Source organism: Nicotiana attenuata, chromosome 11 (genome assembly GCF_001879085.1).
Source record: "Nicotiana attenuata strain UT chromosome 11, NIATTr2, whole genome shotgun sequence".
NCBI lineage: Eukaryota > Viridiplantae > Streptophyta > Magnoliopsida > Solanales > Solanaceae > Nicotiana > Nicotiana attenuata.
The window spans coordinates 29688819-29699061 of NC_031999.1; the positions used below are offsets into that span (position 1 = coordinate 29688819).

Sequence of the window (10243 nt, forward strand, 5' to 3'; positions counted from 1 at the left end):
TTATGGGTAATGTAGGAGACAACTTAAGTTTTAATTTTTGTGACCATCAAATGAAATGTAAATAACCCTTCTTCCTCTCTTTGAAAAGAAGGGACGCTTTTGATTTTATTGGTGCTTGAAATAATTTTGTTTTCATATTAATATATCTCTACGGTCAATAATATAAATAATTTTATATTAGGAGCTATTGAAATCAATCATCCTGTAGAGGTACATAAATTGGATCAGTGATACGTAAATCGATAGTTCAAACTGCACGCATGGCATTTCCCATTTTTATAGGATCTTCTGTTCCAGGATGCAAAATATATCTCTAAGTTTTATCAGGTTATTCACACACAAAAAAAAAGGTGTCATCATCAGGAAAAGCTGGATCAGGTCTTCATTTAAAGTTTTCCTGTTCAATAAACGTTTAAATTTTCACAAGAAAAGAGGGTAAAAAGAGTTATTTCTGGCTGCAGACTGTAGTATGAGTTAACTAGCAGTGATAAGGCATTTAATGGAAGATTTAATCTGCCTAAAGGAGTAAAGCCTACTACATGATAAACTATCTCAGAATCTACCAATCCCAAGAACTAAAACTGAGGATTATCTAAATACACCATATTTAAGGGGAAAAATTAGGAGAAGGAATCAAATGAGTCGAGAAAAGTTGGTAATCTTACTTTCTGAATGGCATGAACTATGATATACCCTAGACAACTGCTCTTATTAAGCAACTATTTTCAATGTGAAACTATTCCGAAGACCTACTTAAAGCAGTTCTATACAAATCAATTGCAGTTTTAACAATCTTTCAACCTATAATGGAAATCGCCTGTACCATCTACGAATAACCAATAGTCAACAACCTGCACATAATTGTGATGCAGGAGAAGAGATCTTTGTACACCTAACAAAACTGTATATGGCAGATCGAGTCTTGTGTCGTTTCCAGAAGTGACGAAAATTCTTCTGACGTAACTGATTGCTTCTGAACTTCCATTTCGTATAGCAGCCACTGTTAGACATTGCAAGTGTTCAGCACTTATTCCACCTTCTTATCCTAATCAACCAAAAAAAATAAAAGACCCAATTGTGAAAAAGGCCATCCATGAGTAAATCATATTTTGCAATACACAGGTAAGATGCTGTTTGTCTGAAGATGTAGGTCCAAAGAACAAGTAACTAGGACTTTTAACAGAAAATACACAAGAATGTGTATAAGAAAACATGGCAGCAAAATGTGGCAGTCACATATCAGAAAACTCTGCTAGTAATGCCAGTAGCTGAAGCAGCATTAGAGGATCTGGATGTGACGTCCTTAAAACAAAATTATGGGCATGTCCACCGCATGTAAAGAAAGATGTGCCAGAAGTGACATATCATTCACTTACTGTAGTGACATATCTACGCTTGACTGTATTTACCGAAATGCAATTAGACCCTTCTTGTTTAGTATAGCATCTCCAAAAAGGGCTACTACATGATAATTTACTAAACGTGTTGTCAAGTGAACTATTATACTATTGGAAATAAAATGCTTTTAGATACATAAGAAGATGTTTTGTGTTAAAGAGATGCACTTCAAGAATTTCTATTTTTTGCCCCTTTTCCCCATGTTTTGCTCACAACATCTCGGTCAATCCAGATTGGTTTCAATGTTGTCTATCTGGTTGTCTATTCCTTATTTATTTGGAACTGCTTTGCGTTTTGCCCATAAAATTTTGATATCGAACCCTTGCCTTTTTTACCTGCATTGTCGACATCCCCATCCATAAATTGTTCCAATACCATTCCTTTCTAAGTTAGACGATGAAGAAATTGGCATCAATACCACCTCAGAACGTCAAGCTTTGAAAGGCAACATGCTGCGTTTGCGGCTATTTTTTTTGTAAGGACCGGGTTAATAGCTAGTAACATGCCTGCCTATTCTCAAAAACTTGACATGCATATTGACATCCAAAGTTTTATCCAGTCAACTGTATCAGAAGACAGATTCTTAGCTTTTAAGACAATTCAAGACACTAAAATGTTAAGAGGAAAAAATTCTTCATTTGGAAAGGCATGATATTCTACACACCCTAGTGTAAGGAGAAAGAGGAATAGCTACCATCGCAATAGTTGCTCCACCCCAGCCACCCAACTCCCAACTCATCCAAAAACAAGGGGACAAAAAGGAACGACAAGAAAAAGGAAAAGATGGAACTTACTGTATCCTTCTTAGCTGACTGTGAACAATCTTTGGCTGCATGTGATATATCATTAACAGTTGACTCACTGATTTCATTACTTGTATCATGCTTCTCGTTGTTGAGTGTAAATTCAAGCTGCTTCTCCAGAGACTTGAAGATAGATGTTCGTTTAGACCTTAATCGATAGGGAGGAGAGGCATTAAATGCTTGACTGTTGTATAGCCCAATACCATTGGAAGAATTCCTTGGAAGGATCTCTTCACACGCATCAGTAGGTTTGTCCTTGCAGAAATCTCCGTCTGACTTCCCCATTTTATTAGTTGGTGCGGAAAGTTTAGCTTGAGTCTTTCTCTTCCTTAATATGGAAGGCGTATTCGGGAAGCTTCTAGCAGCAATTTTCAGTACGGATTCAGGGGTTTGTGCATATAGGCTACCACCCTTTGTACTAGGTGGAGTGAAGAAACCATTTGGTGACGGGCTTGGACTTGCATCAGATTCACATTGTGCCCAGCGGATATTTAGAAGATCTGAATCCAGCGAAATACAACTTTCTGATGTTGGTGGTTCATAGTATAATGTACCACATGTAGGGATTTCACAATGAAATGGTGCTTCAACAACTTTTAGTCGATCTACAACACTATTTATTCTCCGTTCTTCATACAAGGTTTCTGATTCTGTAATTGGTTTGATGTGTCGAATAGCATCTATTTCTGGTGATTGAGCTTCCAACCTGACGACTTCAGAATCAGTGGACTCAGTTTGAGGACCACCATTTGAAGCACTGATTTCTGTGACCTGCCATCCATTTTCTATTTTACACATATCTGCAGTTCCTGATGAAGCTACAAGTGACTCTTCAGCTTTAGCTGTTTCAGTAGTGTCCTTAAAACCATTTTGCAGGCCGTCCCTAGTAGCAGGTGGAAGGTTTCCAGTAGCTAAATAAAAGTCTAATTTCTTCCTCAAAGAGCTATTCCAGTGATTCTTGATTGCATTATCAGTCCTGTATAAAATGAGGCCCGGAATGAGCAAGAATTGCAGTTAACAAGAAACATAGGGTACTATGAATTGATTCAACACTCTTGCAAATTCCTTTATAGAATATGATAGAGGACACACATAATATTGTTATAAAGGTTGATTGGCAGAAAAGTCTTGCTTTAACTTCAATAGCTAGCCATTGTAAAAGCCAAACTCAAGGCGGATGATATTTGTCTACTCGTTGAGCATAGACAGCCCGTACAGAAGGCTATCAATGGATAACACTAGCCAAATGTCCAAATAATACAAATGATTTATGGTTTTGAATGATATGTTTTCTGTCAATATGACATCCAAAATCAATAAATATGCATGTAAATACTCACTAGTAAGTATCTCTTTTATTAATTGTTTCAGTACGATTGTTATAGGTAAACATATCTTGGGTAAAAATATAGCAGGAAAAATAACGAAAGGTGACAATATGCTTTATAAACTTATAACTATGGCTTTGCAATAGTACCACACTTAGAGTATAGACTATGGCCCCGAGTCACATTGGACCTAAAATGCATTTGCCGCTGTCTAACGCCTCAGTCTCAAAGAAGTTGGGGTCGGTTATAGATACTCACTTCTCTCTATTTAAGTTCAACAGCTGATAGTAGTAATAATAATAGTAGTATTGGAAGTTCTCTATCAAGTTTAAAACCTATTCACAACAAGTAGATATCACCAATATGGATCTCTTTCTTCCATTGTGTCCTATCTATCAAAATTACTTGGGATTTTTAGAGCAAAAAGGAAGAATAACTGATGAGCAGTTGCTCCTACAATCTTCAGGAACTCTTTCTGTTCCCTCTAGTCCCAAAAGAATGACTGGTTTCAGTGCACAAGAGCCAAACCATCTAATCTTGGGGTGATTGCGCATGTCAATTCTTTGATCTTTGAAAATACATACTATAAACTACATAAAAGTACTATAAACTATAATATTTAGAGGTCAAAAATATTTAAGACATATTTGAGAAAATCATATTCAAAGAACAGGATTGAAGCAGTAATTTTTAATAGAAATGCTTAAATAAAGAAGCCATTCAGATCTCTTTTCTCTTTATTCTACTGAACGAAAAAACTATTAATTTTTCCCTTTAGATTACTACTATTGTCGAAGCTACCAACAGAGATTTGATCTTTATGCTGAATTCATTACCTTCCGGGCAGGACCTTAGCAATTTCAGCCCACTTGTTACCATGGATCCGATGAGCATCTATGAGTGCTCGTTCCTCCTCCAGTGTCCAAGCATCTTTTTTTATATTGGGATTCAAATGATTGTGCCACCTGATCAAATTTAAAGCAATAATCATTAACTAAACACAATCAAACAAATAGTAGGACTCTATCATTTGACAAACTTCAAGACAAATGAAGATGGGACTAGTGCCTAAAAATGAACAGGAAAACAAAGAATTCACCGTGACTTTCCAGAGAACAGTTCACGAAAAAACCAGGTACTTGTATAGGGTTGCAGAATGGGTAGACACGCACTACTGAAGCTATAGCAATTACTAACAGAAGGAAAATTGGTACTAATTCAGCAGAGCAACTCTTACTAATTTGGTAATAGATCAACAGCCGAAGGCAAAGTTGGTCATAAGACAACAGAGATCAACCTTCATTTGATACAGGAGTCTATGGAATCCTACCTCTCACGACATTGCTTCCCTATTCGACCAGGCAATGATTTAGCTATGACAGACCATTTCATAGGCCCGTACTTGGCGACCAGTTCAATGATCTTATCATCCTCCTGTTAGCAAACACCAGTAAAAGTTGAAAACCATCAGAAATCATCCAGATAGTCGAAGCACAGTTAAGATTACCAGTGCAGAAGGAAACTAAAGTAGGAAAGCAAACAAACCTCCCGAGTCCATGGTCCTTTGACAAGATCCGGATTGAGAACCTTCTGCCATCGATGCAGGCATTGCACTTCAGATCTATCCGGGAAGAACTCAGCTGCATGTGAATCAATATTTTGACCAAAAGTCACATTTCTATGTTACCACATGAATCCAATAACAGGAAATGATACATAAGATGATAGCCACGTAGACTGACTTAAATATTTGTCAAAAAAATTTAGACTTCAAAGTTCACCAAAGTTAAAGTACCCTTTGATAGAACAAGGCTATAATTTCCTAATGCCAACTAGTAAAACTAAGTTGGAAAATCTATTTTGCAGAATTTCGATATTTGCCAGCCTTTGTTATCTCCAAATTCAAAATTCCACATTAAGGCTAAAATCTCACTTGAAAAGAAAAGCATGAAGAAGAAGAGGATGACTAATGATATCCAAATTGCAGAAACAAATGCCTATACCTAAGCAAAACGGAATATATAAGTAATGGCATACATGAATACATTGACTTGGCTTGTCATTAAAGATGCACTAAGAGCATTATAGCACCCAACAAACATTCAGCAAAGTGTAAATGGTAATATATTCATGATAAGACCACAGCAATGATCAAATACAGTGAATGTCAATATTTCCACATCGGACACCTATCAGTTTTGAAACATCTGCCCATGTCAAGGTGAAACAAGTTGCCACAAGATTGTTTAATTCATAATTGCTAACTAACAAAGAGACTAGCTAAGAAATAATACCGATTTTTTTCCAACATTTCCCTCTGAAAACTGCGACAGCCCTTTTCAAAGTATCATCCTGTGGCAGGGGAGATTTTGTATCTAATCAAGACATAATTCCAAGAAGCTGAACTTGCCATTTAAAAGAAAAGAAGCAATTATAAAGAAATTCAAACTGCTGTACAATAACAATAATACATGAGGGTTATAGAAGCATCAGAAATTTAACATGCCCAACATATTACGCCAAAAACAAACTTTTCCAGTGTTCTACATTTTACAAGAACAACCAGTAGTATCCACTGTCGAAAACTTGACAGTGGATATTTTAAGCTATTAGGTTATCTTGCAGAAGAAATTATTTGCTGGAAATATAAGGAATTCTATTCACCTCCTCAGGAGTCCAACCACCCTTTGCTCGCCTAATTGGACCAGAGGTTCTCCTGCAAAATTCACACAAAACAAGCACAAAGAAATAATTTTCAATATCCATTCCTAACTCTAAAATTAGCACAATATACATAATATCATAGAATCCTATCGTTGAGTAATTCGCTTCAGGTGATTGTCAGTTTGCTTTTTTGTTGGGATGCAAGAAATAGTAGAAGGAAGAAAAGACTTAGCTAGAGATATTGTTGACCAGGACATTTTCAGTAAAAAATCTTCTTCTTAATATGGCAATGATGTTCTCCAGTTCAGTCACTTTCTTATGTCACCAAAATGCATTTTACTCAGTTTGAGTCTTATTCACAAATTCACAACAATCAACTATGACACCGCTACAAATTCATTGGGGTTCGGCTATATGAACACTCGCATCCGCTCTACTATATTCAAGTTCAGTATTAAAAGGATTCATCACAGTTTAACTATTTTACACTGATTGTCATTCTACCGCAATCCTCCTCCCTTATCCACACTTAGAACCAGCTATCCTTTGCAAGCTCAATTGACGTAGTTAGTTCTAATCTTATCCACAAAGGATCTAAACCAAAACGTGAAAACGATAATTAACTATTATACACCATAATGCACTCACAAAGGATCTAAACCAAAACGTGAAAACGATAATTAACTATTATACACCATAATGCACATAGGTACCATTTTGGAAGATCCCAAACTTTCAGTCGCAAAACTAAAAGAAATAATCATGAAGTTTGTTAAAACTAGATATGAACTTCAAAATCAAAATCAAGAACCAACTTTACAATATGCAATTCTAGTCATCAACCAGCTAAACATATTTAACAAAGTCAAAACAACAGTACCTATGAGTTGGTGATGTAGGAGTCGGGCTAGACACTGTCGGTGACCTTAAAGAAACACTAGCACTATTTTCTGAAACCGAAGAGTTAGAAGCAGCAGCTGATTGCTTATTCTCAGTACAACAGTCCTCTACTTTCAATTCAGCCATTTTCCTCTTACCATAACCTTCATAAATGACCAATTCAATACCATAATCAATTGAAAAATCATCATACTGATAAAAAAACCTTCAAACCTATTCAAAGATAACAAAAAGCCCAACTAAGTATAACTCTAAAATCCTAATAATGAACCATATAGTAAATTTATAACACAATTACTAAGAATTTAAACAAGCCCAGATCCCACAAACCCATCTTTATATCAAATTTCAATAAACAGAAACCAAAACTTTATAACCATCTGAAATTAACCAAAATCTAGTTGAATAAGATGAAATAAAACCTTAAATTGATTTAAAAACAGTCAATAATAAATAAAAACAGAAATTTTTAAATTTCATGAATCCAACAGTAAAAATAACCAAAACCCAATTCAAATCAGCCAAAATCAAGTTGAATAATATGAAATAAAAGCTGAATTGATTAAAAATCAGTCAATAATGAATAAAAATCGAAACTTTAACAAGAAATTTCAAGAATCTAACAGTAAACAAACCTCTAAGTGACGGGAATTCAGCTAAAACGCAAACCGTTTGAAACCCAAAAAAATCAAAAAATCTAAGAGTTATTAGTGAGAGAAATTGAGGAAAAAAAAAATCTTGCCCGTTGAAACACAAAAAAGAAAAGTAAATCTTTTCATAATATTAAAAAAACTTTTTGTACATAACGAATATATATGGGAGGGGGTTTATTGACGGTACCGTTAGTTAGACGTTAAGTTTTTTAGCTTCGGAAAAGAAGGGACTGATGAGGTGGACTAACGGCGTTAACGGTTTTTTGGGTACGTTAGGAGACAAAAGTTTGAACATCAAACGGCATACTTCGAGGGATTAATAAATGTTGAACTTGTTCTTTGGTGTTCACCCTTCCCGGGTAATTTTAGACCCTTAGATTTGGAATTCATGGTGCAGATTTAATTGGTATGTGATGGATAATTCTTAACCTGTTGATCAGTCTCATTATATGGATGATCATGATCTGACGGCTGTTATTTAATAGATTAATAGGATTTAGGGAAATTATTTATGGAAAAGATCATCGAGGCACACATTACCTTCCACATACCCCACTTGTGATTACACTGGATTTTTTGTTATTGTATTTATGGGAAAGATTAGAAATTGAGATTTAACAAGATACACTTATCGGGTGTTTATACCAAATCAATTGTCACGATCCGGATTTCCCACCATCGGGATCGTGATGGCGCCTACTCGTGGTAGCTAGGCAAGCCAACTTATTTACCTTTTCATCACTAAACAATTAATTTAGCAGTTTATAACAACAATTTAGAACTTGAAGTTTAACAAGAATAAAAGCGGAAGTCTGATTTATAAAAAAAAACGAATCAAAACGCAAAACCGTCAATAATAGCCTCTACCCAAGATTTGGTGTCACATTACTCACGAACCACTAGGAATAAACTAAATACAAAGGTCTGAAAGAAATATAACAGTTGTCTGTCTCGAAAACAATGAGGCAACAGTCGAAAGGAAAACATAAAGAAGAGACGCCGGGCCTGCGGACGCCTGCAAGGCTACCTCAGTCTCGTGAATAAGAAAGCCTGCTCCCGAACTACTGCTGCTGCTGCTCCTCAAAACCTGGACTTGTGCAAAAATGCACAGAAGTGTAGCATCAGCATAACCGACCCCATGTGCTGGTAAGTGTCTAGCCTAACCCCGGCGAAGTAGTGACGAGGCTAGACTGGACACCACATGAATCTGTGCAGCTATAAATATACAACGGAATCGAAATACCAGGCAAGTAACAATGGGTGGGGGGGGGGGGGGGGGTAGGGAACATGCTATGGGGAGATAACAATATTAACAGTAATCCAAAGTAACCAACTAAAGCAGCTTAGAATTACAGTGAGCAAGAACCAATACTCAAAATAAACACATGGTATCATTAACTGTTGCGGCGTGCAACCCGCTCCATTATTACTATTGTTGTGGCGTGCAACCCGCTCCACAACTACCACTGTTGCGGCGTGCAACCCGACCCATATCATTTATCATGTATCATTGTTGCGGCGCGCAACCCGATCCTCACCTTTTACTGTTGCGGCGTGCAACCCGATCCTCAATATCATTGTTGCAGCGTGCAACCCGATCCTCAATATTATTTAACAGTCCGACTCCCCAAACAACAGTCACAATTAAGGGGCATAAAAATAAGTAAATATTTGAATAACATCCTGGCAAGGGAAAGAATCCAACAAGTTCAACCAAACGTCCCGGCAAGGGAATAATCAACAACATTTTCTCTTTCTTACTTTTCTTATCTCACGATATCACTTGAGCCCAAGCTCCAAGAAATTTCTTATCTCATATTCCGTCACAAATAACAATATGACGACTTCCCAGTAAGGGAACAAAACATCATCTCAAATATTCTGGCAAGGGGATTACTATAACCACATTAGTTCCAACATCTAACCACCACATTAGTTCCAACATCTAATTACCACAGCTATAACCAACCTATTACCACACTTGACCACCTCAGCTATATCTAACCGACTACCACACCCGACCAACCCATCTATAACTATAGTCATCATGACACAAGGAAACATTAACCTGAGCGACCCTAGTATCCGTTAAGAACACAATGCAGAGGAATCACAACCCAACAATAGCCCGCCAAGAGGGCAACATAATGATCTCTCCTCTTTCTCACTTTTACTTCACAATTCTTTTTCACAACTCGAGGAGATGCTCCAGAGGTTCAATTATCACTTATACTTTCGCAATTCGTTCTACAACTGGAGCCGACGCTCCTCAATGAATCAAGTCATTTCATATACTTTCAATATTCATATCACAATTCGAGCCAATGCTCCTAGGGATCAAATTATCATATCACCATTCACATGTTATTCACAACATATAGAATTACTCTAATAAACAGGGAATTCACAATCAGTTCATGATAATCACATTATAAGGACTCACGGTCATGCTAGACACCAATGTATAGATACTCGTCACCATGCCTATACATCGTAC

General features: G+C 36.6%; 1 protein-coding gene across 1 annotated transcript; it reads right to left on the reverse strand.

The window, feature by feature from the left end:
- Nucleotides 627-7893, reverse strand: LOC109234300 (myb-related protein B-like). Its single transcript, XM_019400227.1, has 9 exons — nt 7729-7893; nt 7074-7236; nt 6194-6245; nt 5824-5881; nt 5075-5169; nt 4860-4963; nt 4366-4494; nt 2193-3177; nt 627-1045 (listed from the first exon to the last, which is right to left on the reverse strand). Exons 2-9 carry the CDS (start codon nt 7217-7219, stop codon nt 1028-1030), a joined length of 1587 nt encoding a protein of 528 aa, XP_019255772.1. The 5' UTR covers nt 7220-7236; nt 7729-7893; the 3' UTR covers nt 627-1027.